The 17412-nt window shown below is 41.7% G+C and overlaps 1 protein-coding gene across 6 annotated transcripts in view; it reads left to right on the top strand.

The window, feature by feature from the left end:
• LOC138783454 (dynein axonemal heavy chain 5-like) overlaps positions 1-17412 on the top strand; it is a 245444-nt gene that overhangs the window by 38749 nt on the left and 189283 nt on the right. For all 6 annotated transcript variants that reach the window (XM_069958163.1, XM_069958164.1, XM_069958166.1 and 3 more), the window contains exons 13-18: positions 1186-1367; positions 2852-2971; positions 5602-5803; positions 6455-6550; positions 8162-8335; positions 12354-12443. In XM_069958163.1, coding sequence (XP_069814264.1) covers positions 1186-1367; positions 2852-2971; positions 5602-5803; positions 6455-6550; positions 8162-8335; positions 12354-12443 — 864 coding nt within the window. The remainder of the gene's footprint in view (positions 1-1185; positions 1368-2851; positions 2972-5601; positions 5804-6454; positions 6551-8161; positions 8336-12353; positions 12444-17412) is intronic.

Below are 17412 nucleotides of genomic sequence, written 5' to 3'. Positions count from 1 at the left end.
CTCACACACTGCCCCAACCCCTCAGCTACCTCCGGTAGCTGGGGGGATGGGGTGGTGGCCGTCCCAGCCCCGCAGCCTTATTTTCTGTCATCGCCGTAAAAAGCTGATGGCGGCAGAATAAGGACCCTTAGTGACCGCCGTAAAAAGCCGTATCGGCGGTCACTAAGGGGTTAAAATGTGTAAAACAAAAAAAATTTAAATGTTTTTCAGAATACTGCAAAGCCCCTCCCCCAATAAAAGTTAATATCACCCCCTTTCCCATTATACAAGTAAAACATATAAAAATAAATGAACATATTATATACCGTAGCGTGCGTAATTGTCCGATCTATTAAAATATAACAGTCGTCAGTGATCAAAACATCCGAGCTACACAAGTACGTTATTAATAAAAACTAGAGATCATGGTGCAAAAAATGCCATCCCATACAGCCCCGTAGGTGAAAAACTAAAACTGTTATAAGAGTCACATTAGGGCCATTTTATTAATACTTAATTGCAAAAAAAGAGATTTCATAAAAATCTGTATAAACCCGCATAAGAGCTCTTAGAAAGGGAGGAGGAAAAAATGAAAATGCAAAAATAAAAATTGGCGCCATCATTTTGGGCTTGGTCCTCAAAGGGTTAACAATCTTGCTAATGCTGACAATAGGAATTTGGTGCCCTATGCCCTAGTTGAGCATATTCCTGTCATGATAGTCTGGGTTTCACTTTGGAGCAGCACACTCTAAATAAATACTCAAAACATTGTATATGTCTGGTAGTAATTCTGAATGCTTTCAGATAGTTTACTTATGTTTCTTAACATAAAGGTAGGATAGCCACCTTTTTAGCTGTTTTAGAAAATAATGATCAAGATCATTATTGACAGCCGTCATTGTAAAATAACAACCATTATTTTAAAAACAGCCGTTATTTTGCATAAAAAGACGTTGTGTGAACAGTGTTTTTCTAGAACCAGCTGAAAGCTATCCAACCTCTTTATAACCGAACAGTCTTTTATTTGACATTCTTGCTTTTTTGATGAATAAGAAATGAAACTATTTAGAAGTTCATTTTAGTAGGCTGTACTGTAGTGTATTTGATTTTTTTCTTTTTATAATCCGGATGATGGGTATAGGCATTAAATGTAGGGCACATTTTTGAATGCACCTTAAAATTGACTACTTCTTTTCAATTGTTCAGGCTACAATGGTAGAACACATTCCAAGTTTGATGAACAGCATCCGTATGATTTACAGTACATCACAATATTATAATACTTCAGAGCATATGACATCCCTCTTCCTAAAAGTCACCAATCAAATTGTGACCACTTGCAAGAGTTATCTGAACCAAGGAGTTGTTAAGATCTGGGATCTTGAAAGGTACAGTATGGACACTTTATTTTTAGCTGTCTAGTTTTGAACTTGTGTTAAGTGTCTTAAAGAATTGCCATGCAGTGGTGCTGCCAAAATAGTTACTCCATACCAAATGTTTTATAGTACAGTAAAGGAATCTACTATTATTCTACTATATAGAAGAGGGGCCTCATAGCAAAGATCAAAATAAGCCTTTAGTTGTAATGGTAGTTGTGTGGCCCTGGACAGAATGGCCGGGTCCTTTCCATGACAGTTACAGTTTATACCTACCCCTTTGCTTGCAATACATTTCCGCTAGAGGGGCATTCCTGAACAAGTTCTCATCACCAACTATCGAGGGGAGTGAAATCAACAAAGGCTATTTTCTATTTTCCCAACGGTCCTCTAGTAACTGAATAATTTGCATCTATGGTATGTACACCCTATCTCACATGGAAGTGCTAGTACCAATTCACAATATTTCCAATACAATAGGGCCCCATTGTAGTATTTTAAATATATTTCTCCCCCTTATAGAAGTGCCTCATATTGTTATATACTGCATATTTATATTACCATATAGTGAAGCGCTTTTATCCCTGTAATTAGAGCAAATGAACTACTGATTAGACTATTCCATCAACTCCATTTTATCATTTACTAATCAAAGAGGATTTCTTTTTCTCACTCATGGAGGTTATGTAGCCTTAGAAAATTCATGACCTATCCTTAAGGTTGGATATAAATTTTAACTTAACAGGGAGAAAAGTAACCATTGGGTTTGATCCTGTGACAGTCGGGTTGCAGGGCTATTTTGAGCCACCCCTCCTCTGTTTTCACTTGCTTTGCAGGGTTGGCGGTCGCTGACCGACACAATGATGGTTTAGTGTAAGGACTCATGTGGGCCAGGAGACCTGGACGAGTTACATGAGGCAATATGGTTTGATTAAATTATATACCAACTTTCTGGCGTTGGTTTCTGAATGTAGCTGAGAGACATTAGTGTCAGCCATGGGTGGGAGGTGCTGCAGCTCCTTTTTCTCCGTGTTCGTATTTAACTTAACAGGGGTCTAATTCTTAGCCAGGGCAAATCTGTAGTACTTTGCACCACCCCTTCTACCTATTAATACTATGGAGATACAAGTGAAGTGTTAGTAAACGCAAAAGAGGTTCTGACATTTATGTGAGTGGCCATGACCCCTTCAAGCAGCTGGTTGGTGAGGGTGCCAGAAGTTGCATCCCTGCTGATCCAATATTCACATCCTGAGGCAAGGCCATCAGTTTTATAGAACTGGATAATAATAATAATAATAATAATAATAATAATAATAATAATAATAATAATAATAATAATAATAATAATTATAATAATAATATTTATGCAAGAGTTTCTGCAGTGCTTTTTAAGATGTCATGATGGCAATTAGTCATACATTACTATGGTGTTTGTGTGTATATATTCCATTTTTATGGTAACTTAAGGTATACATTGCTGATTTATTTTTTTTTAGAGAAGAGCTTCTGAAGAGGATACGGGAATGTGTATACCTAAATGAACAGTATCAAGCTTCATTCCACAAAGTAAAAGAAAAGTTAAAAGAAACTCCAAATGAGAGGCAGTTTGAATTCAGGTTAATATTTGTTGTTTAATTTTTTCTCAAAATGTTTGTTTACATATGTGTACATTGATACAGAAATTCATCTAATATGTATATGCTTTTTGAGGTAGACGAATCACTTCTATAGAGAATCAAACTCCCCCAATGTTTATGGGATAATAAACACTAGAAATGATATAGTGTACAGATGAATACATGCAACAAATGGACCGAAAAAGGTATAACAGGAACCCGCCTCGGATGTATCATTTGGAGAGGGGTTTCTGGCACTTAGGGCCCTATTACATAAAGCAATAATCAGCCGAATCGGCCTGATTCAGCAGGTTATCGTTCTTTGTAATAAACCATGGTAAAAAACATCATCAAGAAGAAAACTGGAGAGCGTGGATAGGTATAGATAACTTTTTTTTTTTTACACATTCATCGGCAGACAGGCACACATTGCTATGTGTAATAGCAATGCACGCCTGACAGCTGATGAATTTTTAAAATAAACTGTAACTTCTGAGCTGGTCGCTCAGTCACTGGCCAAGACAGGACATCGCTGCGGACAGTGATTGGCTAAGCGGCCTGTCACCCAGAGACCATCTCAGAAGTTCCAGCAGCGGCTGCGGAGAGCAGGCAGAAGCTAGAAGAACACGGGGAGCGTGGATAGGTATGTATAAATTTTATTATTTTACACTTAAGGCAAGGGCTGCACGGGCATCGCTGATGTTGTCCATGCAGCCCTTGCTGCATTGTTATCGAGCCGTATAATGGGCTCAGTAACCATGTGCTGATCTGTGTAACATGGCCCTTACTGTTGTGCTTGTACAAATAATTACAGAATGTAATAGGGCTTAGCTGAGTGTTGAAGGACTGGTAGCCATGTGTTGCAGGACTGTAACACTTGCAGTCTATGAGGCATTCTTGAGACACTTTCTGTCTGAATATTTATCTGTTATTACTTTACAAATCTGTGTGTTTCAGCCAGATAATGATTAAAACTGTAGTGTGTTTTTTTGGTGCAGTGTTTGTAAGCATGGAGGGTTATTAAAGTATATACATTTTTGTAGTTATAAATCATCCCCTCTGTAAATACAGTGAGGCACTTATTGGACTTATTTGATTGGACTTATTTAATTATTCCTTTCGAGCCTTTTTAAAAGGATTCTGTCACATCTAAAAACACCAAATAAGTTAAGAATATACCTCCACGTTGCATCTGTTGAATATACTACACGGGTACTAATGAATCTTTTGGCTGCTGCAGCAATAAAGTAATAAGTGCATTTTATAAATGCCAAGGAGTCATGTAAGAGCGACTGGTGTGCTCTGCAACGCCCTATCCTCCTGTTCAGACAGTTCAAGTAAAGGAGGCACTGAAGTCAGGGAAGCTGGGATGTGGGAAATTAGTCAGCAAAGCCTGTGATAGACTGGGTGGCGTGAGGCATAAGGAGGGATGTAACATAACGGAGTGGGCCATTGGCTCTGCCACGCCTTCTTGGCTTTTACAAATGACAATAAAAATCACTTCTTCAATGCAACAGCGGCCAAAAGTTGCAATATACAATACATTATAAAATATATTCAGCCGATACAATGTGGTGCTATTCTTGGTGTTTTAGATGTGACAGATTCCCTTTAAACATACTTAGGGTGGTATTTAGAGATGAGCGAACCTCGAGCATGCTCGAGTCGATCCGAACCCGAACTTTCGGCATTTGATTAGCGGTGGCTGCTGAACTTGGATAAAGGCCTAAGCCTATGTGGAAAACATGGATATAGTCATTGGCTGTATCCATGTTTTCCAGACAACCTTAGAGCTTTATCCAAGTTCAGCAGCCCCAGCTAATCAAATACCAAACGTTCGGGTTCGGATCGACTCGAACCCAAACCCGGTTCGCTCATCTCTAGTGGTATTCCACGGGCCGACCAGGGCCCGTTCAACGATGTAAACGAGCGCCGATCTGCTAGATTGGCGCTCGTTTACTGGGCCTATTCCACAGCCCCACAATCATTTAGCGGGGGCTGCATGGACATCGTTACCGATGTCTTTGCAGCCCTTGTTTCATACTTTAGCTCACCAGGCTGCGGGTCTTCTCCTGGTCCCGCGTGGCAGCATCAGCTTCGGAGCGGCCTGTCTGAACTGACAGACCGCTCAGCCAATCACTGGCCACTGCGGTCGCCCGTCGCGCACCGCTATTGCATGGGTGGCGACCGTTGATTTTAGGCTAGAACCTAAATGAATGATCAGCTGATGACACGATCCTCGGCTGATCGTTCTCTCTATTCCACGGAGTGATAATCGTCCGAATCAGGCTCCGTGGAATAGGCCCCTTACTGTATATTCTTTTAACTTCTAAAATCAATGCTAGAATACTGGCATCTGACTCTTGATAAATTTTCCCATTTGTGTATTAGTGTACTAAATTAGTTTAATGATAACTGTGGCATTTAGTGTCCCCAGTTTGCTCACAATTAGGTAAAAAGAAAATAACTAAGATTTTGTCATTTATCAAATTGCAGTCAAAATGATGAATGTAGAAAGAAAAAGTATTAAATTAACAGGATTTCAGTAATCCAGTTTCAGAACTGTAAAAGCTATTAAACTCCTAATTGTATGGAATAGCATTTTAATGTGCCTTTTTTTGTAATTTCAGTGAAAATTATATATTTGGGAAACTGGACACATTCTGTAAGCGTCTTGAAAAGATATCAGACATGAGCAATGTTTTGGAAAGTCTGGCAGATCTTCAGAACATTAGAATTGAAGGAATTGAAAAGATTAATATTCGATATCAGACAATTGTTAGTAACACAAAGTCAAAAATCTATGATGTTCTTGATCATAGGAAACAAGAAGTAAGTAGAACCATGCTATATACTTTAAAGATTTAGAGCTACTGCCTTTTCATCATCATCATCATCATCATCATCATCATCATCATCATTATTATTATTTTGAATGATGTAGAAACATTTTGTTATAACTTTATTATAACCATGGCATTGAAGATGAAACACAGTATAATGCAATGCTTGGTCTTAACTGGGCAAAAAAGGAGTCCATGGAGCCTTGGTTGCAAGTCTCAAAACACGGCAATAGCCAGATATCTCTAGCCTGTTGCCATGGGGTACCTCCAGATGGGGAGAGCACCACACCACCCTGGTAGGTAGCCCCTTAAGTTCCACTCGGTTGTGAGTATTGGAACATAAATAGCGAAACAACAGGGTGTCCCCTTTTGTGTCAAAGTCTAACTCAAGGAGCGAGTATTGCGATCATGACAAGGGCTTGCCAAGGCAGAAAAAAAGTTCAATGTGAGTCTCAAAGCTTACTTTCCTGCTCCTAAAACAAATACAAACTCCATAGTGTTTGTCAAGAAATTCCATTTAATAGCATGATGAAATGATTTCTGAAAATGATAAATGAAAATGAAAATGAAAAGTCCATATTATGTAGGACATGTACCACTATTTTATGTTTGATTCTTTTCCTTCTTTTATTAATTTTAGTTTGATAAGGATTATGTGGAGTTCAAGAACCAAATAGAAGGTCTTTACCAATCTCTTCAAGGATTTGTAGATTCGTGGTTTGAAAAGCCATTGACTGTAAGTGTGCTGGATTCTAAACACATAGAAAATGCAAGCCTTTTCATTTGTAGTACTAGCAATAAAGAATCTGTCACAATAATATGCTGCCATATTTTAGAAAAACTTTATACAATGGCAGACCCACTATACCGTAAAACAAAACCACAGAAAAAAATTAAATGAAGTGAGAGCTTCCCTGACTTTCTCTGCCTCCTCCAACCCCTCACGCTAGTGACTAACAGTCATTGTTTAAACTTACAGGATGTTTCACAGTGACCCAAAAGATAAAACTCATTTAGTATCTATGATAGATTCATCTTTTGTAGTAATATCTTAAAGGGGTAGTGCGGCGCTAAACAATTATTCACAGAATAACACACATTACAAAGTTATACAACTTTGTAATGTATGTTATGTAAGTGAATGGCCCCCTTCCCCGTGTTTCCCCCCCACCTACACCAGACCCAGAAGTGTGATGCGCTATACTCACCTGATTCGTGTCGACCCTCATCCACCATATTGGGACAATGATGTCATCTTCGGGTGGCCGGCCGAACCGCTCTATCCGTCCCTCGTGTTGGCCCCCCTCTGCCGCGTCATAACTGTGCTCAGCCGCGATTGGCTGAGCACAGTTATGCTCAGTCAATCGCGGCTGAGCAGCTGATGACGAGGCAGAGGGGGGCCAACACGAGGGACGGATGGAGCGGTTCGGCCAGCCTCCCGAAGATGACATCATTGTCCCAAGATGGTGGACGGGGGTCGACACAAATCAGGTGAGTATAGCGCATCACACTTCCGGGTCTGGTGTGGGTGGGGGGAAACACGGGGAAGGGGGCTATCACATACATAACATACATTACAAAGTTGTATAACTTTGTAATGTGTGTTATTTTGTGAATAATTGTTTAGCGCTGCACTACCCCTTTAAGGCTAGGTTCACACTTCTCCTAGGGCTCCATTTGGGAAGTTTCATTACAGGTTCCCCTTATTTTGTAGGATCTAAGCAAACAAAAAATCCTGCAAGCAGTAATTTGTTTTGTCCGCTTTAGACAGTAACCCTGTGGACCCCTCTCAGGTATTCAGGTATCAGTTAGTATCTGTTCTTAAACAGATCATCCAGCTCTATTTTTTTTAGTGCCAAATACTCCTACGGATGCTCTGAGCAGAGGGGAATAGGCAGGGTGGGGGACTGTGATGAACAGCTGAGGGAAAGCATTGTATTCTGGAACCTGTAGTACTGGGTACATCTGCTCAACCGGGAAATACAGAAACACAAAACAGAACAAACCCCCCAAAACAAATGGATTTTTGGTAGTTTTAAAACTAGGATACATAGGTAAGTATTGTTATATGCTTCTGCAGAAGTTTAATTTTTTTTACCTCTACCCGGAGTTCCCCTTTAACCACCTTTATAAATACATGAAGGGTGTGTTTACAAAGATAGATTTATCTGACAGATGATTATTGTTGTTTTAGAGCTAAAAAAAAAAAAGTGAGAACATGGCCTTGCATTGTCATATTGTAAATGGACACTTAATATCAGTATATACAGTACACCAAACTTAATATAGTCTAGCAGGTTCTATATTTATAGAGGATTAAATATTTGTTTCCTCTTTGATAATTAAGACAGAGCAAATGGTGAATCTATTGGAGAAATTTGAAAGAATTGGAAAGGACCATCTTGACTTTGGGGAAAAATATATGGTAGTCCTACAGAGATACAGCCGCGACTTGGATATGGTTCGAAAACTATACCAGAAACATAAAGATAGTCCTCCAACACCTCGAAATGTTCCCCCGGTAAGTATACATATTCCTACTTTACTTTTTTAGTTTAAGAAAATGAGCTACAACACCCAGGTCTGCCTGACTATGGACACATTCTACTGGGCAAGTATTTGAATACTGGTACTTGGTATATGTGACCCTTCTGAGGGTTTTCAGTTCCATGACCCATCTCACATTCTCCTTTAGGACATCCTCATACAGTGGCTAAAGTATTCCACTTCTCCTCAGGCCTCAGTTACTCCTTTGGCCTCTTTCTCTCAGTCCACTGGCATGGTCCTTAGTGGCCAGCTTACATTGTCTGCCCTTTTAGTGAATGCAGTAACTTACCTCTAGTCTTGCACATAGTTGATTAAAGGGAACCAATCTACTAGAGGTGTTTAGAAGATATTATTTAAAGTTATACTCCCACCATACTACGGTAACTCCGACTCAAGTGACGCAGTTTTTGAGAGGTATATCATTACCAACCCTCACATCGGAACAGCAGGCCTTTTTAGACACGCCATTAACTTTAGAAGAATTAGAGGCGGCGGTAACCTCGCTATATAACTACAAAGCACCAGGATCAGACGGACTCCCAGCTGAATTGTATAAATTGGTTGGGAAACCCCTGCTCCCCAAATTGCTGGAGCTATGGAAAGCCTCATTGGAATCAGGCACCCTGCCAGTGTCTATGCAGGAGGCGATAATAGTGGTCTTACCAAAACCTGGGAGAGATCCTCTGACTCCTGATTCCTATAGGCCTATTTCATTACTTCCAGTTGATATTAAAATCATAGCTAAGGCTCTGGCTACTCGTCTCTCTGGGGTCATTTCATCTTTGATACACCCCGATCAGACGGGATTTATCCCTGCTAGATCCACGGCGTTGAACATACGCAGACTACACCTCAATTTACAGATACCGGTGGATAATCCTGGGGCTCGAGTGGTTTGCTCATTGGACGCTGTCAAGGCATTTGACAGCGTCGAATGGTCATACTTGTGGGCGGTATTGGAGCGGATGGGGTTTGGACCAGTGTTCCTCTCATCTATACAACTGCTATACTCGGCCCCAGTGGCTCGTCTGCGGATAAATGGTGGGCTGTCCCCATCTTTTCCGCTTCATCGGGGAACGCGGCAGGGATGCCCGATCTCCCCGTTACTATTTGCGCTGGCTATAGAGCCCTTAGCCTCCCTGTTGTGCTCGCATCCTGGGGTGGTTGGCTTTCGGAGGGGAGCGAGGGAGGATAAACTGGCGTTGTACGCCAACGATTTATTACTTTACCTTAATGACTCCTCCGCCTCCCTCTCTACTGCCATGGCCACTATAAATGAATTTGGAACATATTCGGGTCTTACTATAAATTGGGACAAATCAGTCATTATGCCCGTGGATTCAGAAGACACTCTGCAATTAGATCCGGCCATCCCATTAAGGAGTGTTAGTACGTTTAAGTACCTGGGAGTATTTATCTCCAGAGAGGTCAGAGCATATGAAAAACTGAACATGACACCTCTGATAGATAAATTTCAGCAGAAACTGGCGGTTTGGCGTAAGCTGCCGTTGTCAGTGGTGGGCAGGGCGAATCTGGTGAAGATGATATGGATGCCACAGCTGTTATATATTTTACATAACTCCCCTGTGTGGCTTCCCTCTCGCCTTTTCTGCAAGATTCACTCTCTCTTCCGTGCATTGATATGGGGTTCCCAGCACCCCCGCATTAAACTAGAAACTTTACAGAGGGCTAAAGATGATGGGGGTCTTGCCATTCCCAATGCAGCAATGTACTTCCTTGCGGCCCAATTACAACACCTGCGGGGATGGGAAGTGGGTGACGGGGGCGACCAGAACAAAGCTCTGCTTGGACACCACTTACAGTCAGACTCTCTGTTTGAGACCCTGGAAGCTAAAAAGATATTAATGCTCAATCCTCAGATACCAACGCTGTTACTTATACATAAATTATGGTGGAAGATCCGGAGCCTATATGGTGTCACGGGCTATACACAATACACATCCATATGGGATACTCCATGGTTGGGAGAATTGTATTTTCTGGAGGGGTTTTCCGCCTGGAGAGACACAGGAATTAGGAGAGTAATGCAATTGTATGATGGCAGACAGCTGAAACGGTTTGACCAACTGCAAAGTCAATTTGTACTACCCCATACTCAATTTTACAAATATTTACAGCTACGCCATGCATGTGAAGCGGAAGGGGAAATATTGGCATCAGATGTACATTATCTGCCACCTATGAACATTGTAGGGGACTCTGAGTCCACTAAGGGACTTATCTCCTGTTTATACCGACATATTATATCCAAGCACCTAGATAGATTTCCCCTTCAGTTGCGGGAGAAATGGGAGGCAGACATAGGCCCTATAGAGGAAGGTCAATGGACAGAAATAATGGAAATGACACCTAAACTGTCCTTAGGGGAGCAGCATAGGCTATCACACCTCTACTTGTTGCACCGGGTGTATCGCACACCACAATTCCTCTTCCGCATAGTGGTCCGGGACACACCCATGTGCCAACGTTGTCATGTTCATGAAGGGGGGATACTGCACATGTTCTGGCGCTGTCCCAAGCTGTTCCGCTATTGGAGAGGGGTGGCGTCGGCCATACAAAAAGCATACTCAGTGGAATTGCAACAGTCTCCACTGGTTTATGTGTTAGGATATGTGGAAGACGTAGCACTACCTGTTGTAGAACAAACTGCAGTAGCCCGTATTCTATTTATGGCGCGTAAACTCATTGCGCAGCATTGGTTGGACGAGACCCCTCCTTCGGTATCGGAATTTGTGGGGAAGGTTAACTGGTTGATTGGCATGGAGAGATATGCGTATGAACAACGAAAAGCATCCAAGAAATTTGAGAAACTCTGGGGAAAATGGTTGGCTATCCCTGAACTAGGGTCCACTGGCTCTCACACATAGGCTGGGAGGTGGGGTGGGCAGGGAGGAAGGACGATTTATGCTATCACTGCCTGTATCTTGTCTCCGCTGGCTGGTGGGAGGTGTGCAGGGCATGGCCCAGTCAGGCTACTTGGTCGTGCTTTACATTTAATTGCCCTTGGTGAACATTTTTCAATTGCAGACCCGCTCACGCGGTGGAATGAGGTCGAGAACCGTGGACTGCAGACTTCTATGTATGCTCACAAGGACTGTGGAACTGACAGGACTGAGGAGTGGGGGGAGGGTTAGGGAGGGTAGGGGTCGGAGGGTATGCCCTCTGGGGAGTTTTTGTTTGTTAAAGAAAAAATGCATATATTTCAATAAAAATAATTTGGATTAAAAAAAAAAAGGGAACCAATCAGCCCAATTGGGCTGATATGGTTCCCTGGAGCACTGTATAAAGCTCCTGCAGCAGCCATGGCGCCTACCAGCCATGGCTGCAGCATGAGCTTTATACCGGGGAAAAATTACTTTTATTTCCCCGGCTCGTGTCTAGTCACCGCGCTCTGCCTGTCAGCGCGCTCAGCGAGATGATTGACAGGCAGATAGGTCTGTTACTGGCCCCTCTACCTGTCAATCATCCCGCGGAGCAGGCTGACAGGCAGAGCGCGGTGACTAGACAAGGGCGGAGAGCCGCCCAGATAACTACTTCCCCGCCCGTATCTGCATGTTCCCCGCCGTCAGTATGTGCCCCGCCAGCTGCAGGAGCTTTATACATTGCTCCAGGGAACCTTATCAGCCCAATTGGTTCCCTTTAAAGCTGATACTGAGCTGTCCTCCTGGTCATCAACCTGCCTCCCCCTCCCCCATGATGGTTGATGTCAACCACCACTTCCTCCTTACATACATAATTAGTGCTCCATGCACACAGAGCAAAACAGGTGGAATTTAATCCCGCCAGCCTTCCTGTTATAATGAAAGTCTATGGGAGGCTCCCGTGCCTCCTCTCTCCGCACTGAAGAATGAAAATGTTCATTCTTCAGCGCAGAGAGACGCTGTGTTATTTGCTCTTGCTTTTACCTAAATGTACCTTTTGTATTTTGTATTTGGAGAGTTCTTAAGATTTGTCTTCATTACCATCTGTAGATAACAGGGAAAATTATGTGGGCTCGGCAGCTGTATAGAAAAATTGACCAACCAATGAGATTTCTCAGAACGAAAACTGAACTTTTACAGGTTAGTGGTGCACAATCTCCATTGTCTTGAACCTATATGTTAGCATAAATTTCCCTTCTACTTTCCTCCGAGCTGGTTACAAAAATGACTTACTAAACAGCAGTGAGGAAAGATTGTGGAAAGAAAATAATTTTGTATAAAAAGTGTACATGAATTGTTATAATTTATAGCTTGAGTTTATTAATCTATCCCATATGCATATACAACTTTTTTCATTTTTATTTTAAAGGGGTACAAAAGGGAAAATCTTTTTCTTTCAAATCAAAGTTTCAGAAAGTTATATATTTGTAATTTACTTCTATTTAAAAATCTCAAGTCTTCCCATACTTAGCAGCTGCTGTATGTTCTAAAGCACACGTGTCAAACTCAGGCCCTCCAGATGTTATAGAACTACAATTCTACAATCTAAAGCTTTGGATGTCTAGGCATGATGGGAATTGTAGTTTTGCAACAGCTGGAGGGCCTGAGTTTGACACCCCTGTTCTAAAGGAAATGTTGTTTTTTCTCAGTCTGACACTGTGCTGTCTGCTGACTTCTCTATGTAGGACAGGAACTGTCTGAAACAGGAATGGTTTTCTATCGGAATTTGCTGCTGATCTGGACAGTTCCTGTCTCGGCCAGAGATGTCAGCAGAGAGCACTCTGTCAGGCTGAAAAGAAAACAACATTTCCTGCATGACATACAGCAGCTGATAAGTATGGGAAGACTTGAGGTCTTTAAATAGAAGTGAATTACAACTCTATATAACATTCTGAAACCAGTTGATTGCCAGAAAGGTGACTTTTATCTTGTTGCCACTGTAAAATTATAGTAAATACCCTGTATGTGGCCTTTATGGCACACTGAGAGTAAGTGTGGCACAGGTGGAGTTCCAGCTCACTATCCTGAATCTATTCTTCAGGGTATATTCACATGTGATTTATTAGTTGCGGAAAAACGTGCAAATGTACCTGTTTTCTGTCTGGCTGAGTGGGGTTGTTCCTGAAGTATAAGCATTGATGTCTGCAAACCCTATTCAATCGAGAAAGTCACAGAGCTAAACTAATGTGTGAGAATAAAATCTTAGAACAGGTTCATACCTGAAACTAGCCTTATGCCTGTAATACCTTCGATAGCACTGTATTTCATATAGAAAACAGGCAAAAGAATGAAGTAAATTGCAAAGATGTAGAATATCACAGTCCCTGCTGATTTAACATTATTTATTGGTATTGACAGTGCTTATTTAACGAAAAAAGTAAGAAAATTATGTTTCATCATCAGTTTTACATCTTCTACCTGTGCGGTATGGAAACATAACAGCAGGTTAGAGTCATGTAACCTGTTGTTAGTTTCCCTTTAATGTACCAAATGTAGTCAAAAAGTTCAGCAAAATTGTGAGGTTATATATATATATTTTTTTTAGGGCTTAAAGGGTAGTTTAGCAAAAAATGTTTTCTTTAAAATCAACTAGTGCCAGAGATTTGTAATTTACTTTTATTAAAAAATTTCCAGTCTTCTAGTGCTTATCAGCTGCTGTATAACCAGTAGGAAGAGGGAGATTGAGATCCCGCTGTATAGAGCTCTGGTGAGGCCACATCTGGAATACTGTGTCCAGTTCTGGAGACCTCATCTAAAAAAAGGACATTGATAAAATTGAACGGGTCCAAAGACTGGCTACAAAAATGGTGGAGGGTGTGAGGCATAAACCATATCAGGAAAGACTTAAGGATTTGAATCTGTATAGTCTGGAGGAAAGGGGGGACATGATTGAAACCTTTAAGTATGTTAAAGGACTAAATAAGGTTCAGGAGGGAAGTGTTTTTAGTAAAAAACTGAGCTCAAGAACAAGAGGACACAGTGAGAGGTTAGTTGGGGGAAAGATCAGAAGCAACGTGAGAAAATATTATTTTACTGAAATTTACTGAGTAGTAGATATCTGGAACAAACTTCCAGCAGAGGTGGTTGGTAAATCTACAATAACAGAATTAGGGACCAAGCCTGTTTGGGCCTTAATGACCAGGCTCATTTTTCAAAATCTGACCTGTCTCACTTTATGCGCTTATAGCTCAGTGATGCTTTAACGTATGCTAGCGATTCTGAGATTGTTTTTTCGTAACATATGGTACTTTATGTTAGTGGCAAAATTTGGTCACTGTCTTGTGTGTTTTTTGTGAAAAACATCAAAATATAATGAAAAATTTGAAAATTTTGCACTTTACGAACTTTGAAATTCTTTGCTTCTAAAAAAAAAAGGCACATGACAAAAATTAGTTAGTAAGTCACATTATCAATATGTCCTCTTTATTCTGGCTTCATTTCGTAAACATATTTCACTTTTTTAGGGTGTTACGGGGCTTAGAAATGTATCAGCAAATTATCAAATTTTCATGAAATTTCCAAAACTGATTTCTTTAGGGACCAGTTCTTTTTTTAAGTTGATTTAGGAGGCTTGTATACTGGAAACCCCCATAAGTGACCCCATTTTGGAAACTAGACACCTTAAAGAATTAATCTAGGGGTATAATGAGCATTTTAACCCTACAGGGGCTGGAGGAAAGTATTCACAATTAGGCCGGAAAAAAATGGAAAATAGAAATTTTCCAATAATATATTTGTTAAGATTAAAGTATCTCATTTTCATAATAAACATGAGAGAAAATGCACCCCAAATTTTGTAATGCAGGTTCTCCTGAGTAGAACGGTACCCCATATGTGGGCGTAAACCACTGTATGGGCACACAGCTGGGCTCAGAAGGAAGGGAGCACCAATTAGCATTTCCAGTTCAGATTTTGCTGAAGAAATTTCTGAGCGCCAGGTGCGTTTGCAGAGCCCCTGTAGTGTCAGCAGAATAGAGCCCCCCCAAAAGTCACCCCATTTTGGAAAGTACACCCATCAAAGAATACATCTTGGGGTGTGGTGACCATTTTGACCCCACAGGTATTAGAGGAAAGTATTAAAAAGAAGACAGTAAAAATGAAAAAATAGAATTTTTCCAATAATATGTTTGTTTAGTTTGAAATTTCTCAATTTAACGAGGAACAGGGGAGAAAACTCACCCCAATATATGTAAGGCAGGTACTCCTGAGTAGAACGATACCCCATATGTGGGCATAAACCACTGTGTGGGCACACAGCGGGCCTCAGAAGGAAGGGAGCACCAATTAGCATTTCCAGTTCAGATTTTGCTGAAGAAATTTCTGAGCGCCAGGTGCGTTTGCAGAGCCCCTGTAGTGTCAGCAGAATAGAACCCCCCAAAAGTCACCCCATTTTGGAAAGTACACCCATCAAAGAATACATCTTGGGGTGTGGTGACCATTTTGACCCCACAGGTATTAGAGGAAAGTATTCAAAAGAAGACAGTAAAAATGAAAAAATAGAATTTTTCCAATAATATGTTTGTTTAGTTTGAAATTTCTCAATTTAACGAGGAACAGGGGAGAAAACTCACCCCAATATATGTAAGGCAGGTACTCCTGAGTAGAACGATACCCCATATGTGGGCATAAACCACTGTGTGGGCACACAGCGGGCCTCAGAAGGAAGGGAGCACCAATTAGCATTTCCAGTTCAGATTTTGCTGAAGAAATTTCTGAGCGCCAGGTGCGTTTGCAGAGCCCCTGTAGTGTCAGCAGAATAGAACCCCCCCAAAAGTCACCCCATTTTGGAAAGTACACCCATCAAAGAATACATCTTGGGGTGTGGTGACCATTTTGACCCCACAGGTATTAGAGGAAAGTATTCAAAAGAAGACAGTAAAAATGAAAAAATAGAATTTTTCCAATAATATGTTTGTTTAGTTTGAAATTTCTCAATTTAACGAGGAACAGGGGAGAAAACTCACCCCAATATATGTAAGGCAGGTACTCCTGAGTAGAACAGTACCCCATATGTGGGCATAAACCACTGTGTGGGCACACAGCGGGGCTCAGTAGGGAGGGAGCGCCAAGCATTTTCAGTGCATGATTTTCCTGAAGAAGTTTCTGAGCGCCAGGTGCGTTTGCAGTGCCCCTGTAATGTCTACAGAATAGAACCCTCCCCCCCAAAATCACCCCATTTTGGAAAGTACACCCCTCAAGGAATTTATCTTGGGGTGTGGTGACCATTTTGACCCCACAGGTATTGGAGGAAAGTATTCAAAACTAGACCGTAAAAATGAAAAAAATTGAATTTTTTCAATAACATGTTTGTTTAGTTTGAAATTTCTCAATTTCACTAGGAACAAGGGAGAAAAAGCACCCCAAAACTTGTAACGGAGGTTCTCCTGAGTACAATGGTACCCCATATGTGGGCATAAACCACTGTATGGGCACACAGCAGGGCTCAGAAGAGAAGGAGTGTCATTTTAGTTACAGGCAATATGTGGGTGTTTACTGGTTATCTGGGGTGGTAATAGACAATCTCAGGGTGTTTACTGGCTATCTGAGGTGGCAGCAGGCAATCTGGTGGGGTTATGGGCAATCTGGGGTGGTTACGAGCAGTCTGTGCCAATCTGGGGTGGTTACGGTCAATCTGGGGTGGTTACGGTCAATCTGGGGTGGTTACGGTCAATCTGGGGTGGTTACGGTCAATCTGGGGTGGTCACAGGCAATCTGGGGTGGTCACGGGCAATCTGGGGTGGTTACGGGCAATCTGGGGTGGTTACTGGCTGTATGGGGTGGTTATGGGCAATCTTGGGGTGTTTACTGGCTATCTAGGGGTGGTTACTGGCTATCTGGGGAGGTGACGGGCAATCTGGTGGTGTTCACTGACTATCTGGGGATGCAACTGGCAATCTGGGGTGGTGACAGAAAATCTGGGGTGGTGACGGGAAATCTGGGGTGGTTGCGAGCAATCTGTGGTGGTTACAGGCAATTTGGGGTAGTTACAGGCAGTCTGTGGCAATCTGGGGTGGTTACGGGCTGTCTGGAATGGTTATGGGCTATGGGGGGGGATACGGGCAATCTGGGGAGATTACGGGCAATCTGTGGAGATTACGGGCATTCTGGC

This window comes from Dendropsophus ebraccatus, chromosome 2, assembly GCF_027789765.1.
Source record: "Dendropsophus ebraccatus isolate aDenEbr1 chromosome 2, aDenEbr1.pat, whole genome shotgun sequence".
Classification (NCBI taxonomy): domain Eukaryota; kingdom Metazoa; phylum Chordata; class Amphibia; order Anura; family Hylidae; genus Dendropsophus; species Dendropsophus ebraccatus.
The sequence above is the reverse complement of the archived record's forward strand: the minus strand, read 5'-3'. Positions and strand labels throughout refer to the sequence as shown.